The sequence below is a fragment of the Vulpes vulpes genome, chromosome 6, assembly GCF_048418805.1.
Source record: "Vulpes vulpes isolate BD-2025 chromosome 6, VulVul3, whole genome shotgun sequence".
Classification (NCBI taxonomy): Eukaryota; Metazoa; Chordata; class Mammalia; order Carnivora; family Canidae; genus Vulpes; species Vulpes vulpes.
Genome location: NC_132785.1, coordinates 85067852 through 85092820, shown reverse-complemented (window position 1 = coordinate 85092820; position 24969 = coordinate 85067852). Strand labels below are relative to the sequence as shown.

The window sequence follows — 24969 nt, the reverse complement described above, 5'->3', positions numbered from 1 at the left end:
TTCAAGTATCTGAAAATTATCAGTAAAACTGCAAGTAACTGTGGTTTGATCAAGACAAAATTATTACACTCAGGTTGAGTCTTGAAGAATCATCACAGAATCTAACATAATGGCTCTTCCACAAAATCTTTAAGGATTCAGGTTTCTTCCATCTTATTGCTCAGTCGTCATCAATACATGGCACATCTTATAGCCCTAATGGCTACTGAAGTCACAGCTATTACTTCTACATTTCAGTGAATTATCTTTTTTTAAGTAAACTTCCTTAAAAAGTAGTAGTTTTAGAAATCTTTTCTGCTTGAATCTCATTAGAGACATTCCTATTGGTATATCTGCAATAAAGGCTATGGGGTATAGATTTTATTCTGAGATTATATCACACTTGCTCATATATATTTTAAATCGCCTTATTGAAAATTTTGCAATGCAATTAAATGGAAATCTGCAAGGAAAATCTAGGGTATTTTCCCTGTATAACTTAATACCATTACTGATAATCAACTTTTCAGGAGGCATGGCCACTCAAGTCTTAGAATAATTTGAAAGGACAAGAATAGGTTTAATCAGAGACCTCATAAGATATTTTTATTGATGAGCAATAGAATTGAGGATACTGTGTTTCTTACTGCTGCATAACCCATTACTACAAACTGAGCATCTCAAAACAGCGCACATTTATAATCTCACAACTTCTGTGTGTCAGGAGTCCAGGCATGGCTTAGCTAAACCTCTGTTCTGAGTCTCACAAGGCTGCAAAGAGTTGGCCGGAATGTTCTTACCTGGAAACTCATCTTCAGATAGGAAATTGAATCATGTCCAAACTTATTAAGGTCATTGAAATAATTAATTTCCTTTGGTTAAATAATAGAGGGACCAAGTGTTTTACTCATTATTGGCTGAAGCCACTTTCATGTTCTTGAAGACGCCTACATGTTCTGGAGACCACCTGTAATTCTTTGTCATGTGGGCTGTCCCAAACATGGATCTTTATTTGATCAAGTCAGCAAGAAGAATCTCTAGCTCTGGGCAGCTCAAATGGAATATTTTATATTATAACATAATTACTGAAGTGACACCCCATTACCGTTTCTTTCCACTTTCAGTAAGAAAGAATTACACAGAAAGATGAAAACCAGATATAGTAATCACTGCAAGCCTGCTTAGGGTCTCTCTCTGCCTTATATAAATATCAACACTTTCTCCCTCAAAGAGTACTTTTTTAAAAACAGCTTAGTAACTACTTTATAGCAATATTTAAAGAGATCCTTCAAATTAATCTCTTTCAATAAACATGGCAAAGAGGGTTTTATCAAGCAAAACCTCTCCTGTAATTGTTACTTTTGCCTCTAGTTTGGAAATCTTTGTGCTAAGATTGTGCACAATTTTCCTTTTAATATAGTACAATATTCAGATTTACATATTAGAACTACTATTTTCACTTTGTTCAGCAATAGCAGATCAGACATAGAACTAAAATTAGATTCTAGAGAACAAGTAAGGCAAAGAAGAGACAATTTTATGAAATTTGGAGTACATGTTATCACTCAGTGAATGCAAAGAAATCCAGGTTGACTGGGAGCTGTAACGTTGCCCAAGACAGAAGAAAATATTGTTGGAGGACTCTAGCATTGCTTCTTTTGAAGAATGAAGAGGAAGAAATAACAACCAAATCAGATTTGACTCAAAATATTTTGATATCAAAATATTTTATTCTTGTTTTCTAATGTCAAATTGAATTATATACTGATTAGGTAGAAAATATGTTTATGGGACGTCTGGGTGGCTCAGTGGTTGGGAGTCTACCTTTGGCTCAGGGCATTTCCCCAGGGTCCGAGAGCAAGTCCCACGTCAGGCTTCCTGCATGGAGCCTGCTTCTCCCTCTGCCTGTGTCTGTTCCTCTCTCTGTGTCTTTCATGAATAAATAAATAAAATCTTTAAAAAAGTTTTATTCTTTGGCAATCCATATGTTTGTTCTATTTAGCCAGATACTTAATTTCTTGTGAATATCTAAAAATGAGCAACATAAGATTATAGACAAAGCATTAACAACTATCAGAAGTAAGAGCAAATGAAATGATGGGAAAATATCTAGTACAATTTCCTGTGATAACTTGGGGTGCCTGAGTGGCTCAGTTGGTTAAGTGTCAGACTATTGGTTTCAGCTCAGATCATGATCTCAAGGTCTTGATATGGAGCCCTGCCTCTGGCTCAGTGCTACTCTGCTTGAGATTCTCTCCCTCTACCTCCCTCTGTCACTTCCCCCCACACCTGTGTGCACCCATGTGCACGCACACGCACACACACACACACTTTATTTCTCTCTTAAATAAATAATATTTTTAAGAAATTTCTGTAAAAATTCTAAAAGGCAAGAAAACTGCTTATAAAATCAAATATTTTTTCAGGGAAAAGTTCTCCTAAATTTATTAGAACTTTATTTATCATAAAAGATAAACTAGTAGATGCCAATGGTTCAGCCAGATTATAAATTATAGTTATTTTTTAAAATATAGAGCAGAAAATGCACCATACATTCTAACAACTCTTGATATGCAGCATTCTATAGTGTATAAATTGATTCCACTTACATCTTTTTTATCTCAAGCGATCCTGCGAATTGTGAGGAAGAGGTTGTATCACCCTCCATTGACAGACTTGACTGACAAAGGCTCAGGGAGCCAAAAATAAAATGTGTGTCTTCTGATTGTAAATTCAAACTCTTTTTGACACACTTCAGTGACTCTTTTACTAATAGTCTTAAGGGAATTTTTTAATAATTAAGCTAGATAAAATGTAGGTGAGTTCATGCTGAATCTGAAAAACTAGAAATAAAAATGTAAATATTGATTAAGGAAATTAATGCTATCACTTAGAAAAAAATGTACCAAAATATTTACTTTAATCTTATCTGATGTACACAATATTTTAGACAAATTTTATTTTTTTCCTGTAGTAAACATTTTGAGTAATCCATATTTCACATTATATCTTAAAATTTTCAGTTAAAAATTTTGTTGTAGTTAATTTGATGTAGAAGTTTGATGGTTCCTTAAATTCTCTCATTACTCATTTTCCTCATTATAAAATGATGTGATTCCTCCAATGAAAGTTTCAAAGCAGTGTGACCACCAGAAGCCTATTATGGACCCAAAAATAAAACATTGCAACATAAAAGAGCAATTTAAGATAGATTTCATGGCCTTATATTTCATTAATTAGAGATAGTTGAAAATGTAGAGAAGCTAAGAAAGTCAGGATTCTCATCTGATACACTAATTCCTGAATTACCCACTGTTATTCATTATAACATACTATCTGGTCTAATAGAGCAAAGAGAGAGAAAGTTCAAGTTAAGTTTGTTTTTTTAAGGGTATAAATAATTTTATAAGGATGGAAAGTAACTGAATTAAGTAAAATTAAAATAGATTTGAAAGAGTTAAATATCAAAATCATAAAATTTAGCCCTGGGAAGAGGGAGGGACGCATAGCTAAGAGATGGACCCACATAAAGTTGACCACATTTTGGAACCAGAAAAAGAAAGAAGTAAATATCTACATGCAACTAGACGCAGAATATAAGACTCAAACTAGGGATGATTTGTGCTATAGACTGAACTGTTTCCCTCAAAAATTTGTTAAGTTGCAGCCTCTCTCCTCCAACACAAACACTGCCCCAATGTGATGGTATTTAGAGATGAGGACCTTGGGAGATGAGTAGGTTTAGATGAGGTCACAAGAGTGGAGTCCTCATAATCGTATTAGTACCCTCATGACAAGAGATTCCAAGAGACATTGCTCTCTTCCTGTTTCATGCCACGTGAAAACATATCGAGAAGATGGCCTTCCACAAGTTAGGAAGAGAGCAGTCACCAGAAACTGGCTATGCTGGTGCCCTGATCTTGGACTTCTATCCTCCCAAACTGTGAGAAAATAAATGACTAGTTAAGCTTTCCAGGTTATGCTATTTTGTTATGGCGGTGCATGCAGACTTAATATAGCCTGTCACAATCATAAGTGCCACACCATGTCAGAAATCACAATATCAAATTATAGCAAGGAGCAAAGCAAGCAAACTTTCATGGTCTGCATGGAACTTTCTGGATAATGTTTTGTGAATGTGGCTGTCTTTCCTTCTTGATAACTATATAAAGATAGGTCTTGGTTGCCTGAAAGACGTTAACAATGTCTATCATTCAACTTTGTTTAGACCATTGAATTCTTTCTGGTCATGGCCTCTTTATCTGTAGAACAGAAGAACTGCTTCCCATAAAACATAATTTTAGAATACAAGTAAGCTATTGAATGCAACAGTGTTTTAAAAGCAAAATAGTACAAACATATAAATTTTTAAGATGGACAGATTTTCAAAGTTAGCCATGAGTAAGCTAACCCTTTCTGTCTCTGTAACACAATAATGAAAATGCCACTAAAAAAAACTGGGGGAGGAAAGATGACTGATGGTAGAAATATTGTCAGTAATCAATACACACCTGAGCTCTGGTCAAGAGACAGATGTGTGATGAAACAATCAAGCTGGTGTAGAAGACAGTGATATTTTGGAGCTAATCTGAGAGAGGACTTTGCATTATAGGTGAGGTTTTTTTTCTTTGTATATTATTCTAGATGGATTAATACCTGACATTACCAGAGGGCAAGAAAGCAGACTCTGACTTGCAACACTAGAGGAAAAATTGAGACAGAGAACCAGAGCCTGGTTAGCGTAGATAGTATAAAGTGGTGAAGTCAGCCAATATGCCTGACTCCTGCATTTCTTCTTTTCCCTCCACCTCTTCAACAGACAACTCCCCAAAGATAGTACCTGGAATTGAGGTATTAGAAACTGGGGATACAGGAGGAAGAAAATCCCTGAAGAGGACCACAAACAAGCAACTAGGCTATCTCACCCTTAAAGACATTATCAGACAAGGAAGTTAGGGGTCTTCCAGGAAAAATGTGCATGATCAGAAACAAAATTATTGAGAGAAAGAAAACAAAATAATCATTTTCACAATAGATAGGAGTAATAAGAAACAATACTATTTTAAATACCGCAAAACAACATTTTCAAAGAAAGGGATGATGTAAGAAATAGAAGAAAGGTAACTAGCAGTGAAGAAAAACCACTTGGTAATAGTGAATATAAAAAATGTAATTGCTAAAATAAATAGTAAATGTAAATGACTAGCTTAAATATACAGAGTAGAAATAGCCAAAGATTGAGTAGGTTAGCTGGAATATCTGGTTTAGAAGCCTTCCCAAAAAGCAGCAATAGCAAACACAAATATAATGTGAAATTTTAAGAGATGGGAGAACTGGAGCAAAAGTATAAATAGAACTCCTTCCCCAGCACCTGTAGGAGTTCTTGGCACAGCATACACTATTAATGAACATTTGTTGAATGAATGGATGAGGGAGGGATTGAATAAAGCCATAGGAAGAGAAGAAAACATTTAAATTTCATATGTGAATTTTTATGCAAGTTAAATCAAACATATTACTTAAATCATAATTTAAAGTTTTTGGCCACTTTTTGTGGTTTATGTGTTATAGAATATTTGTCAGCTTTTTTCTTTATACTAATTTTCTTTAATTTCTAATTTAAGCAGTATCGTATGGTTAACCATATGTTAACCGTGTCTTTAAAAACTCCTTTTTTAAATCCGGTCCCATGATTTCTGATAACTTAGTGGTGCATTAAATTGATTTACTTTTAATGAAATTATTGGTATAATTGAATAAAAGATTACTATCCTACTTTTTATTTTCTTCCTTCAATATTTTTATTGTTTACATATTGCTCTTTTCCTGTGATATTTTATTGAAGTACATTTTAATAATAAATAAATAAAATTTTTAAAAAGTACTCACTCTTATTCTCCACAAATATTATCCTGCAGGTCCCTACCACTGCATTAACACAAGAAAAGTAAATAAAATGCATAAAAACCAGAAAGTAAGAAGTAAAAATAATTCTATTCTCAGATCATACTTTTTTTTAAATAGACAATCTGGGGCAGCCCTGGTGGCGCAGCGCGCGTTTAGCGCCGCCTGCAGCCCAGGGTGTGATCCTGGAGACATGGATCGAGTCCCACGTCGGGCTCTCTGCATGGAGCCTGCTTCTCTCTGCCTGTGTCTCTGCTTCTCTCTCTCTCTCTCTGCATCTCTATGAATAAATAAATAAAATCTGAAAAAAAAATAGATAATCCTACTCAAATTAGCAAGATAATTTACCAATAGTATAGGATACAAAATCAATCATATTTCTGTTTAAAATGCAATATGTAAAATCAATTATTTCTGTATAAGACATAAAAATTTGAAATTGAAATGTCAAAAACACCATTTCTGATGACATCAAAATATAAATAAATTTAATAAAACATGCAGAATATATACACTTCAAAAATTTTTAGAAATTTTTAGAAATATACTACATTCATGATTGGAAGATTCAATATTGTTTTGACCTTATTCTCTCTAAATTGATCTATATATTTAATGCAAACCCAACAAAATTCTCAGCATTTTTTTAATAGAAAATGAAAATCTTACTCTAGTTTTTATTTGGAAAACTAAGGTCCAACAATATGTTACATCTCTGTTGGAGAAAAAGAATAAAGTTGGAGACCTCGTACTACCTGATTTCAAGGCTTACTCTAAAACCACAGTAAGAAAGATAGTGTGGTTTTTGTATAAACACAAGGAAGGATCAATCAGACAAAATAGAGAATGATGAAATAGACCTCTATGGTATATGGTATATATGATACATGTAAAGTCAGCTAAGTTTTTCAAAGTCACCGGCATAATCCATTGCAGAAACGATAGTTTTCTGAATAAATGGTGCTAGAACTGAATTTCCATATGGAAAAAATAAATCATAAATAACACCTTACACTGTTCACAAGATTAAGATAGACTACAGATGTAAATATAGGAAATTAAACTATAAACTTCTAGAAGAAAACATAGAAGAAAATCTATGCAAATCTGGACTAGGCAAGGATTTCATAGAAAGTAAACAAATAAAAGCATAAGTCATTAAAGAATAATACATCAGAGATCATTAAACCTTTCTGCTCTTTGGGGCACCTGGGTGGCTCAGTGGTTGAGCATCTGCCTTTGGCTCATGTCATAATCCCGGGGTCCTGGGATCTAGTCCTGCATCAGGCTCCCTGCAGGGAGCTTCTCCCTCTGCCTATGTCTCTGCCACTCTTTCTGTGTCTTTCATGAATAAATAAATAAAAATCTTAAAAAATAAATAAATAAAAAATAAAAATTTCTGATCCTCAGAAAACATCACTAAGAAATAAAAAGTAAAGACACAGGTTAGAAGAAAATATATGACAAAAGGTTTGTATTTGAAGTATATAAGTAATTCTTAAAAATCAATAATAAGACAAATAGTCCAATTAAAAATTGACAAAAAAATTGACTACATAAAAGAGCATATGATTGACCAATAATTGTGTAAAAACTGGATGTTACCATTAGTTACCAGGAAAATGACATTTAAATCACAATGAGATAACACTACATTCACATTATAATGGCTAAAGTTAAAAAGACTGACAATACCAAGTGTTGGTGAGGTTGTAGAGTAACTGAAATTATCACACACTGCTTCTAGGAATGTAAAATGACATTACTTTTTGGAAAATAATTCATTTGCCTCTCAAATTTTAACATAAATTTACCAAGTAATCTGGCAATTAAATTCCTAGATGACTGTCCAACAGAAATGAAGGCATATGCCTGTATAAAAATAATTTATTTGTAATAGCTTCCAATTAAAAGCAATTCAAATATCCATCAATAAACAAATGAATAAACAACTTGCAATCTACTCATGAGATGGAATTATATTAAAAAAAAGAGAGATGGAATTATACACAATGATGAAAATGGGAAAAATGGAAAAAATTACTGGTAAACACAATATATGGTTGGATAGATTTCAAAAACTCACCCAATATATCTTGTGTCAGAACCTGACATAAAAAGTGTATTATTTATTATTCTGTCTATACAAATTTCCTGAATAGGCAAAACTAACCTTTAGTAAGAGAAACTAGATTGTTATTTGGCTGGGACTGAATGGAACTGATTGATTACAAAGGGGCAGGAAGTAACCTTCTGCAGTGATGGAAATCTTTATCTTGATTGGGATGATGATTACCCATTAGTACATATTTTTTCAAGTTCATCAAAATCTGCACTTAAAATATGTGCATTTAATTGTATCTAAATTATACCTCAATTAAATATTATCAAATAAATGATATTTGCCAACTAAGGTAGGGTTGCAAGTAGGAGGTATTTTATAATATGAAGGTGCTTGTTCTATTTAATGTTAACATGTATATAATTTTCCTAATCCATATTATGTTAATATATTTAAGATAATCTAAAAAATTATTGTTTTTCAAGAATCCTTTGTTCCTTTTTCCTCCACCAACCTCTAAATTACTTCTTTAGATGGAGACACTAAACTGGTTTTCTTCACAGCTTTCCCCTCCCCATGATAACCACTGGCATCTTTTCCTAATGATATCTCTTAACTGTTGCATTAAGGCTATAGACCGACCTGATATGTTGATAACGAAGGTCATACATAGGAGTTAAATGAGAGAGCTATGAATCCGGTTTTGAGGTTTTTGGAGGATTACCACATTATAAGCAAGACTTTAACTGCTAAATAGAATGAAGAGAAGACAGAGATAGCCTAGCAAGGTAACTCATTGGATTCCAAAACTATTTCTCACAGCTTTCTGATATTTTGGGCAGGCATTAGATCCAGTTTGTAGATGATGAGAAATAGTCTGAAATCACAAATAGTTTCCCCTGAGAGAAAAGAGTTCTCATAATATTCATTGACAACCAGAGAAGAATCAAACAAAGAAACCCAAATGTAGAAATGCACACCTATATATATGAGGGTTACATGTTTAGTATTTTTATCACTAAGAAAATAATAGCCTTTAAGAAAGGACCTGTTTAGCACTTAGTACAGTTTAATTTTTTAGGAGCTATTGGGTGGTAATAAAACCAATCTTTAAAAGAATCAAAGAGGTTTTTAGTTCAGTGGAATCAAAGCCAACTTCCAAACTTCCAAGTGTCTGTTTAAGCACCTGGCCTCTGTTTATCACCCTGAAGGGATGATTAATGGATGAGAACAGTGCAAAACTTGTTCCAAAGGCATGCCAAAAACCAGACTTAAAGTGGTCAGGAGAGAGGCTCACAGATGATGGCTCACAATCTTATCCATCGTCTTTTCTCAAGGGAGATTTTGTGACTGAGCCTGAAATTGAAAAAGTCAATAGAGGTTTTATTTCTATAAATTCTTTTCAGGTTTTAGACCAGAGGATATAACCAAAGTCTTACAATCTTATATTGGTTAAGTAGCATAACTTAAGAAATCCCCTTCTTTCATCATTCTAATGAACTTTACCTATTCCCAAAGAACTTCAATATGACAGTTACTAGAAGCCTCAGAATCTGGCTGCTGGCAGAGAGCCGGTTTGCGGTCAGATCCAGACCAGTGCTTCTTAGCAATATGATAAAAACAGTTATTTGTGCTCTAATCTTTTTCTTATGCTAGGAGTCTTATTCACAGATCTTTTAGTTATTCTTAGAGAATCACAGTGATTCCATTTCAATAACTAGTTTCCTTTATTGACATCTAAATCCATTTTATTAATTCAAGTTATATGTTTGGGAGAAAATAAATGTTCCTAGAAGATAAACAGCATACCTTCTGGGCTCCTCTCCAACTCACTTGAACACCTCTTGCTCCCTGCCTAAATGATATTCAGCACATTTATATTCAGCAATGGACCACCCACATGTGCAGCAACAGCACTTGCCAAGAAGTTAATGTGGTCTATAAGTACGCCATTGAACATTCAGCTGTCTCAGCCTGAGAGCCACTGGGTCAGTTCATCCATCTGTTCCCCCTCCGTGTGCACATCCCAACCAATGGTCCTATAAAAGAACACAAGGCTTTAAGATATTTGGAGCTGTTAAGTTTTTAGGGAATGTATAGCTTTAGGAAAGAATGAATATGTTTGTTTGCAACTTATTGGATATTCACTATTCCTGAGTTAAATATTTAATAAAATATATGTGAGTTCTCATTCTAGAGATTTAATCAATCCCTTATTTTATGAAGTCCTGAGTTGATAATACTTACAGACAACAATATAGCATGGCAAATCTGGTTGAGTACCAAGGATAAATTGTAGTTTCAGTTTCTGTACTCACAATGGACAAAGTAGGAAAGCAGGGATACTTTTTAGATTAGTGGAAGTGACATCTTATCAAGAAACCCAGCAGCCTGACAGTACTTGTGTGTGAATTGGGGGAAAAGTCCCCATTACTGAACAGATGTGGCTCCTATACCACGGCAGAAGCAGTTGCAAGAGGAATAGGGCCTGAATTTCAGTCCTACTTACCATTTCAGCCAGGCACACTTGGTCATGAGTGACCATTTCCAGAGATATTGGATGTTACAACAAAAAAAGGGCTTTGGATTGCATGGATTCAGAATGTAGCTGTGTTATTGGATGATTGCTTACTATAGGGCAAGCTGTTTAAGATTTCTAATCTCCATTTTAATCTTTTGTAGAAAGAAAATGATAAGAATATTCTCAACCTGCAGGGGATTGTGCATTTTAAAAAACATAATGTGTGCAAGTTGATTAGCATGGTGACTGACAAACAGTGAAACCTAACAACAGAAGTGCCTTAAGAAGTTATTTTTGTCTAGGAGAGATCAAGCATCAATTCTTCCTTAAGCGTATAGAGATTTATTCCCTAGATTAAGCTTTTTTTTTTTTTTTTAACGCTTTGGACGCCACAATTGAAATGTTTTCTGTTACCAGGTAGAAGAACACTACAAACAGGTTTATAGAGTTATGAATAGGAAGATGCCAGTGGGGTCTTCATGAGAAGTCACTTATCTAGATGTATTTGTGGTATATGAAGAGAATAAAAAAAAAATTCCTTCAGTGTCTGAAATTACAACACTGAAGAAAAATAAATAGAATCTCTAGTATTACACTGCGAGTGGGAATTTTATTCCCTTTTAGACATACTCCATTGCAAATTTTGTACATTGGTAGTTGTTTCACACACAGTTTAGTTATATAATTCTGATTCAAATAAAACTTCCTGATACTATACACAACCTTAAGGGAGCTGACTGTTTCTTTGATGGAAGCTAGAATAAGAAAGGAAGGGCAGGAAAGCCTAAAGTGATTGGCTTTTGGATTATATGTGAGAAGTCTTTTAGGGATTTCCAGAAAAAGCATGAGAAAGGTTTGGAGGCAGATAAAAATATGGGTGCTGGCATATAAACAGAATATACGGAATGTGGTTAGTATTTCTGCTTCCTTTCTGGACCATTTAAGAATTAGCAATTGACTTTGTAAATAAATGGTTGCTAGACACTTCACTGATTTGATTCTCCAGCAGTATTTCTTTGGTAAGGATGCATAGGATGAGCCAGGGAAATAAAATTGGCCAGAGAACAAGGATATACTCACTACAAAATAGAAAGTTTGTGTTTATCCCGAAGATTGGACACCATGCACATTTAACCATTTTCTATTTCCAAATCTGCTTTTGTGTTGTGAAATTTAATGACATCTATGTAATTTCTTCTGCAATCTCAATTATATCTCTGCCCCCTATGCCACCATACATGCATATCTATGCTAGATAGATAATATCTAGCTCATTCATAGGCATTGTTGCAGTATATGAAATAACTGGTATAATTCTTGAAGGATTAGCTATAGACCTTCACCTACCAACAAAAGAGAAGCACAAAATCAACCTACATCAATCATTGTGACATAGCCAAATATAGCATTCCAGATAGCTACCTTGACCTTGTGCTTCTCTCACCTGCTGACAGTTGACATGTACTATGTATCAATGAAATTTTTTAAATATAAAACAAAGCAAAATGATTTGATATTTTCTCTGCCTTGAGAGTATTTCCTGCAATGTTTCTAAAAAGAGAGACTTCTAATAATTTCATTTTTAATCCTACCATTCTTAAAATAATATACACTGAGGAAGGTAGCAATGAGATCCTCTGTTTGAAAGCCAGCTTTCTCTGTACATTTAGGTGAATGATGTAACCCCCTCTTCCCTCTCACAAAATGTTCATTCAGATCTTTTTGAGTGATGATCTGCAAATTAGGCAAGGAAAGTAGTGTGCATTAGTTAAGTAGTTATGATGTTCAGATTAACTTACAAGATTTGCAGCTCAAGCCAAGTAATATCCCTTTGCATATTTGTCCTTATCAACCTCTGTGAAGATTAAAATAAGTTAATATTTGTGAAAGTACTTTGTAAACTCTGAATTCTTATATAAATTTGAGATCCAATTTTTGTCTCTTTTTTCTTCCTCCATGAGTCCATGGTTGTAATGGTAAATTATAGTAGAATAACTTTTAAATATCATCCCCAGATGTACAATTTTCATATGTGTCTTAAATACTTGACAGGGTGGTGGGCAAGATCTATGGTATACAAAGGGAGTAACTGAAGCACAGAGCCTTTTCTTCTTCATACACATCTCTTCTCTACCAATAATCAGCCATTTTTATTTCAAAAGGACATCTCCACATTATTTCTCTTTAGAACATGTGGTTTTTATACATATAACATTTACTTAGGTATTTCCTTGTAAAATATCAGTAGATTTATAAGTTTCATTTCCAAACTTTATCTAAACCGTAGGCAATTTCCGATTTACATACCAAATGTGAAAGCTAATGTTTTCGTCAAATCCAAATCATCTTTTAAAATTTTGGACCAGATATAATCTAAACCTGTTTGGAAAAAATCATATTATTCATATTTTGCATAATTTCTGCCAAAGTACATTCAGAGTTTTAGACTTAAAGGGGTATTCATTTAAGTTGAAATATTACCTGGTATATACATATATGTATTTTATATCGCCCAAGAAAATATATCTTTGGCATGCAAGCCAATAACTACTTTGTATAAATATTTTGTTTTCTAGGTCAGAGGGTGACTTAATTGTGTTGAAATATTGCTTCATTTAAGTTTACAGAAAATAAATAGGCATTCATTTAAATTTGTCCAGTTGAGTTTTAAAATTGCTTCAATTTCCTGTGCATCTACCATAACAATAAACCAAGTATGGAACTCTTCCTAGAGAGTTTTATTTTACTTTTTTTCCTTTTCTTTTTTTTTCTGGAAGGGATACAGCAAGAAATTAATATTTATTTAAATCTATTTCCCCAGTGCTATGATAGGTATTTTATATAGACTATATAAAATTATATAAATAAAATAAATTGCATATGCAGATCCACTTGAATCCCCAATGATAGCTTTCTAACCCAGCTAACTTCATAAAATAATTGCTGTTATTGAGAACTGAGAAACCTAATTGAAAGAGTCCTTGGCAGTAACTAAATAGATCTATTATTAGTAATATTTGCTGACTACACAGTATTTATTAATTTTTATTGTGTTAATAAAGAATTTTGCCTTGTGTTGCATATCCTTGCTCAAATGAAATTATGAACTCCTCTGAGAAGTGCCTTGAATTGGAGGAGAATTCTTACAATATAAACATATCACATTACCTATTGATGTGGATATGTATGGCTTGAGCATTTAGTGGTTTAATTTTTTTTTTTTTTGCCAGAAGTTATTAGTAAACCATGTTACTTCTGAAAACCCTATCTGGTTGCCTACCTATTTCAATATGAGCAGGGGTTTTTTTTTGTTTGTTTTTTTGTTTTTTTAAGATTTAATTTATTTATTCACGAGAGACACAGAGAGAGAAGCAGAGACGTAGGCAGAGAGAGAAGCAGCCTCCATGCAGGGAGCCTGATGTGGGACCCCATCCCGGGACTCCAGGTTCACGCCTTGAGCCAAAAGCAGACACTCCACTGCTGAGCCACCCAGCATCCCAAGTATGAGCGATTTCTTTCTTAATAAGCAACCACAGGATTCTTGGTAAATTATCGTCTTTGCTTCTGATCTTCATTTTCATTTAGTAAATAGGCCTAGAAGCCATTTTCTTGGGCCATCATTTTAATGGCCTCTGCTTTCCTAGAGATTAAGGAAAAGGCTAAAGTATGGATACTTGAAGGTGATTTTAGACTAATTTGTGAAATTGGGTCTTTTGTTAATTTTACATTTCAGATATTGAAGTAAAAACATTTTATTTAGACAATTTGAACTCATGATAGTTAAATAATTTTCCGAGTAGATATTTTTATAAACATACTTCCTCTAGATATCTAATCATTTAAAAACTATCTGTGGGGATCCCTGGGTGGCGCAGCGGTTTGGCGCCTGCCTTTGGCCCAGGGCGCGATCCTGGAGACCCGGGATCGAATCCCACATCGGGCTCCCGGTGCACGGAGCCTGCTTCTCCCTCCGCCTGTGTCTCTGCCTCTCTCTCTCTCTGTGACTATCATAAATAAATAAAAATTTAAAAAAAAAAAACCTATCTGTAAGGGAAAATTGAATTGTATGGTAGGATATTATATTCAAGTGAACTTACATTATTGAAGCAAACTATTAAAAAACTAAGTTAAAAGTTTGCACATATGTCTAAGTACTTTCCTTCACTAGACTTGTTCATTAAGAAAAGAATATTGGAATCTCCATAATTTTAATTACTTAATAACTCCTGTATTTTACGCTAACATATTTTAATAAAGGATATGAATTGTATGACGCTATGAGTATATCATGAAAATCCTGTCATATGGTGGGGGGAGGGGCAAAATAAGTGATAGAGAGTGTCAGATACAGGTTTCCAGTTATGGAATGAATAAATCACAGGGATAAATGGTACAGCATAGGTAATACAGTCTACAGTATTGTAATAGGGTTGCATGGTTGTGGTAAGAATAACAGAATGTATACACCTGTGCAATCACTGCATTGTACACCTGAAATTAATGTAGCATTGTGTGTCAACTGTTCTTCAATAAAAGTACTCATTAATTCAAGTCTAAAAAATATTACTGAAAAAATAATGTCATAACAGTGACTGATCTTTTGAAAATGCATTGACTGTCTCTAAGCAGGAAGACAAAGTATGAATAAACATTTCTCCGTCTCAAATACAAAGGCATTTCACTTAAATGATCTGGTTAGGTTATAAATTGTTACATGTCTTGCATTCTTTTTTTTTTTTTTTTTACAAACTCTAAACAAATCATTAACTGAAAGATGTCATTGACTTCACAGCTGTATAATTTAGTTGTTACATTTTTGTTTCCAGCACATATATTGACAAGTTATCACTGTTGAAACAACTCTTAACATTCAGTTATTGCTGCTGTAACATTCAGTTTAATTCTAACATAAATTGTTCTTTATTAGGTACAATAGTTTCTTTTGTCAGTATTACTTAGATATTTTCCATTTCTCATTCTTTCTTCGTATTAATTTACCACCTTTCTAGTCAAATGAGAATAGGCAGAAACCATCAATTCAGCAGTAATTCTTTTATTACTTCTTTTTAATAAGTCCTAATATTAAATATCAAATAGGTAACACAGATGAGTATACTGATTCTTTTAAAAAATTGTTTTCCTTTGACTTAGCAGAATGAAACCTTTTTGGTCCTCTGAATACTACTTTGCCTCCACTTTCAAGATACTTTTACATACTTTTGAATCAAAACACTTAGATTTCAGGAGAATAGGATACCAAGAGGTAATGGACTTTGTCCCTCATGCAGGATGAGATGCATACAGTATTTTCCATCTCAGTTAGAGACTTAGTGTCCATTCAATGTCTGGTGACTGAAAATTTAGTTTACCCACAGTATCCAGTCAGAGGATAAGTGCTAATTGGATGTTTATTTGCAATGATTTTTTAGCTTTTTTGTTTCCCAAACCATGTTTGTTTTGTTTTTTGTCACGTTTGTTTTAACACTATCTTCTTCTTCTTTTAAAGATTTTATTTATTTATTCATGAGAGACACACAGAGAGAGAGGCAGAGACATGGGCAAAGGAAGAAGCAGGCTCCATGCAGGGAGGCTGATAGTGGACTCAATCCCAGGACCCCAGGATCATGACCTGAGCTGAAGGCAGATACTCAACCACTAAGCCACTCAGGTGCCCCCATTAACAGTATCTTCTTACTGGTTTCCTGCCCAGGGCTTCTCAGTCATCCAGTCCACTTTTTTCTTTGCCTACCAGTTATTGTTGTAAACTATAAAGTGGATTTATATCATATTCCTGATTAAAAAGTTAGAAAAATCCCCATTTCTATAGAAGCATTTATTTGCTTTTCTTTTTAAAAGATTTACTTATTTATTTGATAGAGAGGGAAGGGCGGAGGGACAGGGAGAGGGAGAATTTCCAGCAGACTCCTCGCTCAGCACAGAAACTGACACCAGGCTCCGTCCCAGGATCCTGCGATCATGACCTGAGCCAAAATCAAGAGTCAGACACTTAACTGACAGAGCCACCCAGGCACCCCATCTTTTCTTTTATTTTTAATATGACTCAAGATTCATTAATCTGAAGAGAAAATATTTATGATGCCAATGATCGCATGTTCTTTCTTCTGTCCTGTGGAGGAGTGACAGAGCTGCATAGATTTTTGCCATATATCATGTCTCCTAGGTAACAATGAGCAATCTACTGCCTTAGCTGGCCTACGAGTCTGACTGAATACAGTGTGACTTTACTGTGTTTGTTAGCCTCTACTAAAAATGCATACAGGCACAGAGCTGTGATTCTTGTGATTTTTAGAAGGTTTTTTTTTTTTTTTTAATCGGAGCATCATCAGATTCCCATGGATTTCTGTGGCTACTCTTCTTGTGATAACAAATATACATTTGAAAAGTTTTAAATTGTTTTATTATTTTTGATACTTTGCAAGTGTATTTTCATGAATTCCTTGATTATTACCATTTTGATTATTTAGTTTTCATTCAATTTGTTGATTTCACTGAGTTCACTCTGGGATGTGAGAATCAATAGAGAACACTATAAAATCTTTTCTCCTATTTAAGTGAGTACTGGTTAAAATAATTGGAGGGTAATTGGACTATATGATAAGTAGCAAACATCTTATATCAAGACTCTTCATAAGTTAGACTGACCTATCCTTCCTGTCTTATTCAAACACAGGAGTGTCTTAGCAGTTATACAAGAGCTGATAAGACATCCCTCTTTTTCAAAAGTGCAGAGTTTGGTAGGAAAGGTGGGCACTGCATGCTATAGTCATACAAGTTCCTGTGGTGGTTCTAAAATATTATCTATAATACATTCAGTGTTCTCCGCTAAAGACCATGCTTTATCTCCTCTCTTCTTTATCCCTCCATAAGCCATCCCTGTCTATCTGAACAATTTCTTCTTTAAGAAATTGACATCTATAAAGATGTCAGATATGTGTCCTGTGAAGCCTATCTTTGATCCCAGGAGAGTATTAATTACTCTTCCATGGGAAGTCTTATATTATTTGTTTAACATTCTGTTATTGTATTTCTTCAGTGGTCTTGGGCATTTTTATTTATATATTCTATTTTATGTTTTTGTTATCTACAACTAATCCAGTTGTCCATTGGCTTTCTTAGTCATTCATAGTTGAACATTTTCTTGTGGGTTAGTATTGTTGTATTCTGAATTCATATTCATTGAGGATTAATTAGGAGAAATTTCCTGTAGTCCAAATTGAGAGCATGTCTTTCATAAATAACTTGATATCATATTTATACAAGTGCTCCAGTGGTGTCACTGAGCAAGGATGATTTTTCTTGTTAATGTAAATATTTTTGACATCTTCCTATGCTGGTGAGGGGAAAGTTGTTTCTAGTTGACCCTATGTCTGAGATAGCTATTTGATCATATCTTGTGGCCTCATTTCCACCTTCTCATCTTGCATTGGCCCATTAATCACATCTCCTATGAAACTAAATTTCCATTTCCCAAGGGTACAATGACCAACAACACTCCTTTCCTCCTTAAACTCTTAATTCGGTGTCTGGTTTTCAGTTTTGTGCTTTTTGACCCTCATGGAATAAGTCCTTGCTTGCAGGCTTAGAGAAGCATCTAAGAAAGATTTTTATTATACATTTACATTCTTAGACTTAAGAAAGTGACATGATATAGCTTATTATATCTTGAACTTTTAGCTTATGCATAAAATTATATTTTGAAATCTCAATTTAATCACTTTTCAAAGCTATTTGCAAAATAGAATAAATGTATTTTATATAAATTCTATTTAAAATTTTGAACAATAAAATATTTGTCCACATATATTTTAAGGTTATTTTAAAATCCAAATTCCATATACATAATGTATCTAAGAATTGTATGCTAGTTTAGATAATGAATGTAGTCCTAGGTCGTTTAGTCTAAAAAGATTTAAACTGGGACAATGTTGTATAAAAATGAAACTAGAATATAAAAGAGAAAGAATTTTCTTGGCATGCTTGTTGGAAGGAGGAAAAAATGCCCAGAAGATAAAAAAGAAAAAAATATATTATGATTTTTTTCCGTGTTCAGCCAGCAGATGTCATGTTTGGTTGTCAAAGCCTAGGATTATTATAAGGGCTTTCCCTTACTACTACAGTGTGCTTCTTAACAAAATGGTTGTATAAATATTAAATATGATTGGTTCTGAAATCAGAGAAAAAATTGACGTACTTTTTTTTACTTTTAAAAATTATTTCTTAAATAAAATTAGAAAATATTTTTTCTTTGGTAGTTAATCCAAAAGAAATTGAGTATACAATATGTTCTGAGACATAAGCAATAATATCTATGTTTAACTGTAACTGATCAAGATTATTTCTTTATTTTTCAAAAGATTTTATTTATTATTAGAGAGTCTTAGGAGCAGAAAGGAAGGGACAAGCAGACTCTATGCTGAGTATGGAACCAGACTCTGGGCTTGATCTCATGAGGCTGAGATCATGATTTGAGCCAAACTGAAGAGTCAGACACTTAACCAACTGAACCACCCAACTCCCTCAAAATTATATCTTATCAGTGATTATTTATTACTAGTTGATTTTACTCACAAAACATCTAAAAACTTTTAACCTTTAACACTAAGGTGTTGCAATTCAACAAAATTTAAAAATGGGGCACCTGAGTGGCTCAGTCAATTAAGTATTTGCCTTCAGCTCAGGTTGTGATCCTGGGGTACTGGGGGTCCTTGGGATCAAGCCCGCATCTGGCTCTCTGCTCATTGAGGAGCTTGCTTCTCCTCCCTCTGCCATTCCTTCTGCTGTTCCTCCTGCTTGTGCTCTGTCTCTCTCTCTGTCAAATAAATAAATAAAATCTTAAAAAATAAATAAAATAAAAAAACTTTTAACTAAAATAAAACTTTCTCTATGAATCAAAGTCAAAATTTGTAATGAGGCCTGTTTCATTTGATTATGCATTAATATGAATTGTCATACATCATCACTATTTCTATTTTGTTCCTAAATTTATCTGCCATATAAGATGTTAAAACAGATCTTCTCTAAATTATTTTCTATACTGGTGTTCCATGAGAGATTATTATATTATATTACTTATAGTAATACAGATATATCAATGCACAAAAAATATTTTTAAAATATACTGGAAAAATATACTGGAAAGCCTTAATAAAAGGCTGCAATGAAATGTAAAGATGATGGAATTTTACTGAAATTTGATTTGGAAAATTTAAATAAGGTTTAGATGACCTTGAAAATTGATCTTGATAAACTCATATTATTGACAAGTCATGAGGATTTTTTTTAACTTTGAGGTTAAACTGCTTCAATAAGCTTAAAAGTATTTATTTAGATAAACAATCGCTTCTAGATTATGGCAATTTGCATTTATGACAGGCAGCCAGTTTTACTCTCCTGAAAGTCAACAAAAAGTAGGATTAGACTACAGGTAATAGAAACATGAAATGGAATTTATAAATTAGTATGCTTAGTACAATTAAAGTAGTACAATAAAGAGTAGGCAAATGTTTCATAGCACCCTATGGATTTGAGACGCAGAGGTGCTTTACTGGCCACCTTGTGGAAAGTCACCCATCTCAGCCCTGCTAAATGACTGGTAGGTAGTGACAAAAACCACTAATGAAGAGAAAATCATAGTCTCCTAGGTAGGTCATCATGCCATATTCAGAAAGGATTGGTAGAACCTTTCAACATCAAAATGCATTTCCTTTTAATGGTCATGCACTGAAATTCATCTTATTTCATAGACCGGTTAAAATTTGTCTGATTTTCTTCTCTACAATAAAATTTCAAATCTTAGAAAACTCCATCTGCCAAATAGACTTTTTTGTTCTTTTGTATGCTAAACAGCCATAGGTTGTGACTCTCCTCATTGCATTTGAATGCACGGTACCTTTTATGAACAAAGTGATGGCTTGGAACTATAAACTGTATTTCCAGCTTGGTTAAAATGAAAGCAACTCCCTCCCCATCCCCCACGTCGAAAACACCCACTGGGACTTTAACTCCTTTAATTCAGTGTAGACACTAGGCTCTACTGAAAACGCCCTAGGTTTACATTAGTCACTTAGGCAACTCATTATTTCATTTATAGATTTTAGATGCTTTTTTTAAAAATATTTTATTTATTTATTTTGAGAGAGAGCACACGAGCATGTATGCGTACACATGAGTGAGGGCAGCAGCAGAGGCAGAGGGAGACGGAGAATCCTAAGCAGACTCCATCTCAGAGGACCCTGAGATCTTGGTCTGAGCTGAAATCAAGAGTCAGGGGCTTTACTGACTAAGCTACCAGGCACCCTTGGATGCTTATTTTTAATCAAAAGCCCTAGCTCTTTATCCAGGCTACTACTAAATGCACATCCTCAATAATATTTTGAGAAGTTTGGTCTCAAATACAAGTTGTCCGTAACATTTGGGTATTGATTTCTTTATTCAAAATATTATTTTCCTCTCATCTAGATTTTGCTCTAGTGTTGTGAACATGAACTTGTGCCATCACTTAGTAATAAGTAAAAATACAATAAAGAGATAAAAGAGGCAATAAAGTGAATGTGCTGGCCCTTTTCTAGAGATCTCCTTCTATGCAGGAGATCTCCTTTTAATTCATTTTCAATTTAACTGAATGAATATCCATAGAACATTTTTTTCAATGTTGATGCAGGAGAAGTTCTCAAATGTTACTAAGAGTCAGATATTTAATTCCATGTATTTATTTCCACTAATTAGTTTATTAAAAGCCAAATTCAGTTCATCTGATATTATTTTTTTCTTCTGTATCTACTCACAGTTCCTCGATGATCTCTTCAGTCTTACGGCTTTAAACTTAAAATCTATCTGAATGCTTATGGTTAACAAGATTATAACTCTAATCCTAGCCTCGCCTGAATTCTAGACTAGTATATGACTAGTCTAGACTATTCTAGTATATCTCACTTGATGTCTCTGTTTAGATTATTCAAATTGTTAGAAAATAACTTTCTGAAGTTCTCCCCCGAATTTGATCCTCCCATAGTTTTTCATCTCATTTGATGGAAACTCCATTCTTTCAGTTCCTTAGACCAAAACACTTGGAGTTGTCCTTGATTCTTCTCTTCCTCTCACACTGTCCATCTAATCAACCAAGAAATCTTGCTTCTATTCTCAAAACTCTCCAGAAAATTGGTTAGATTTTAATAATATGACTTTTCAAATAGAAGAATTACTCATGAGACACATTCTAGAATGTGGTAAGAGGACCAAAAAGAATAAGCATGTTTGACTATCACATGTCATAATTCAAATTTAAGCACTCTTTCTATTTTTAGGAAAGGCCTATGCTCCAGAATTCTATTACGATACCTACAATCCTGTGTGGCAGAACAGACATCGTGTTTATTCTTACAGTCTTCAGTGGACACAAATGAATCCTGATGCAGTAGATCGGATTGTTGCATACCGGTTGGGTATTAGGCAGGTGAGAAATTTAATTGGTGCCTCTTTTTTCTCTTTGTGGTTCTCTGTGATGACCTTGTTATTCTGATATGTTGATATAAATTTTTAATCATTTTGCATAAATCCCAGGATATATTTTCCCATATGGAAGATAATTGTGCTCTACATAAAAATGTTCTCAACTATCCACAAATGTTTGGAATTAAGATTGGCATTTTCTACTGTGACAAGAGACATTTTAAAGTGTAATCCTTTGAGTCTTCTGAAATCCTTCATCACAAGATATGATATAGAAATTACGTTGTATTCTTGCTATGAAAGAAACTTAAGATTTGTGCACAATTACCTAAGCTGCATAATTCTTTGTCTTGTTTCCTAAGAATCCAGAAGTCTTACTTATTTTTACTTGGAGGGTTTCAAAGTATAGAGAGAGGATGTGTTAAGAGTGAATTTAATTATCTGAAGAATAGAAATATTTTACTAAAATGAGCAGAAACAATCAAGTACAATGTTTTCTTAAGATAGCTGAAGATCATGGGTTTTGTGAAGATAGATCTTTTCAAATGATTCATTGTTAAACCCTATATCATTTGTTGGCATAAATAGTATTTTTGAAATTTAAATGTAGGTCTTTATATTGTTTCCTGTCACAGAGTATATTATCTTGAGTGACTGTTTCTGCATAAGAAAACATTTTCAAAATTATTTGATTACCATATAAGTATTAGCTTTCCCTCACAACTTCGTATTATCCACAGTTTTGTAAAGTGTTGTTTTCCACTTCCTTAATGAAATCACAGAACAGCATTTTGAATTTCCACAGTAAAAAGTACAAAATATGCTTGGAGAAACATCGATCAACCATTAGTAATCCACTCAGTTGTATTCCACACTAGTGTTTTTCTACCATGTTCAGTAAGTTATAATAAAAGACTAGGTAAGATACATCATTCAAATTAAGATATTTGTCAGTTAGATGTTCTTGTCCATCTGTCTAATAACCAAAACAAAAGCAAACAAAAACAAAACAAGACAAAAGAATCCCTTTTCTAGTGAATACATCCTGGCATTTGATAATCACTACTTTCCTGGCTAAGTATTCACAGATCGCTGATAAAGCAGACAGGACTGGATCTTTGAGAAACGTTCTTATTATCCCTCTTTTATTTCAGTTCCTAAGGAAATCTGAGTAAATCCCAAATCCATATCATTCTACTCATTCTAATTTGATGATAACTTCCCTGATAAAGAAAATATAAACAAGAAAGAACAGCATTCTTTTCTCTCAGCTGGTGGGCTCATTTTTTTTCTTTTCTTTCTTTCTTTCTTTCTTTCTTTCCTTCCTTCCTTCCTTCCTTCTTTCTTTCTTTCTTTCTTTCTTTCTTTCTTTCTTTCTTTCTTTCTTTGTTTCTTTCTTTCTTTCTTTTTTTACCTTAACACAACTAACATTTTTAGATCTTTTATATTTGGAGCTTCGTAGAGCATTCTTGTCTTTGGACACATCAACTCATTTTCTAAGTCCTTACCATTTGATTTGGTCATTCATGTTCATCTTATATTACCTATATTTGAAAATACCTAAGAACCAAATACCAAATTGCTGTTTGTAAAATTAAATTCTTTCTCTTAGGTATCTTTTCCTTTTGTCTGGTTATAGCTTTATTTGCAATGAAACAGTCAGAATTTCATCTTTGGTTTCTCACTTTCTTCTTCAGTTATGTTTTTTAGAGTATCTGGGTAATGACCTATTGCTCCCTGTAAATAGAAGGACTGTTTTCCGTCTGCAGAATTTACCCAACTCTGCTTCTTAAAACTTTCAGTCCCAAAATCTGCACCTTCTCTCTAAGTCAAATTTAGTAGAAAAGTAGTTCCCATTAGAGTCCTCCCCCCAAATACATTTTTAGTGAATCAGATTTCCTCCTAAGAGGGATCCAGCTAACCAAAGTCCTTCCTTCTCATCCACATCTTGCACCCATTATTAATAAACTACTTTCTGTATTATGTTTTGTTAGGATCGATACACTATTTTCCAAAGGCAGCTTTTCTTTTTTTTTAGATTTTCCTCTCCTACATTACCATTTCCTGTAAATTCCTATCTTTATATTTCTGGATCATAAAACTAATATATAACTCTCTGATATGCAGTGACACTCATTTCTCAGTCACTGTTGTTCCTTGTGAACAAATTAGATAATTTCCCCCTACTCTGCTATTTTAGAATAAATTATATATGAGTGCATATGTGTGTATAAACTTTCCTGTGTTTTTCTAAAATTATGAATTCCAGACGTACTTGGTTTCCAATTCTAGATGATATAGCCTCATCATTTTTTAGCTAGATAACCTTGAGCTTGTTTCTGAACATACCTAAGCCTAGGCTCCTACCCTGTAAATTGAAGACAATGATACTTATTGGGCAATTGCATGTGGAGTGGAATATGTTCTGCACTTGCCCCACAGCTCAGATTCCCTTGTGCAGGGCATTCCTTACATAAACATATGTGGCAGTTCTTGCACTCATCCACCCGAGTTGTATAAGCACTAAAAGAAAAAAAGTGCATTTCAAGACCATAACACATCTACAGTGTTTTTTGTTTGTTTGTTTGTTTTGTTTTCATTTTATTCGGTATACCATATATCCTAGGCCTAGAGATTATTCCAACCCAAGATTTTCACAAAATAACTTCTGGACATTTTTGTCACTATGTCTTATTTTCATTTCAAGCCTATTATCCTCCATAATATCCATTTTATGGATTCACATTTTTTTCTTTTCCACCTTGAGTCTTAGTTTAAAGCCTTCTTGATCAGATCAGTAAGGCTGCTACTAATACTATTCTTTTCAAATTTGTGAGATTCATACCATCCACTAGAGGAAAAGATACTTCTGGTGTAATAAGCCATGGTCTGGAAAACAATTCCTGCTTCTTTTACAATTTTTGAAGCTAACTCTTTCCTTGCCAAGCATTCTCTCTGGGCTCCTTTATTCTTAGGATTTTCTTCTATATTTAGAAGGAAGCATTATTTTTTCCTAGGGTGCTTTTTCATAATG

The 24969-nt window shown here is 33.7% G+C and overlaps 1 protein-coding gene across 3 annotated transcripts in view; it reads left to right on the top strand.

The window, feature by feature from the left end:
• Nucleotides 1–24969, top strand: part of MDGA2 (MAM domain containing glycosylphosphatidylinositol anchor 2) — a 768370-nt gene that overhangs the window by 662884 nt on the left and 80517 nt on the right. For all 3 annotated transcript variants that reach the window (XM_026000757.2, XM_072761491.1, XM_072761490.1), the window contains one exon: nt 21791–21939. In XM_026000757.2, coding sequence (XP_025856542.1) covers nt 21791–21939 — 149 coding nt within the window. The remainder of the gene's footprint in view (nt 1–21790; nt 21940–24969) is intronic.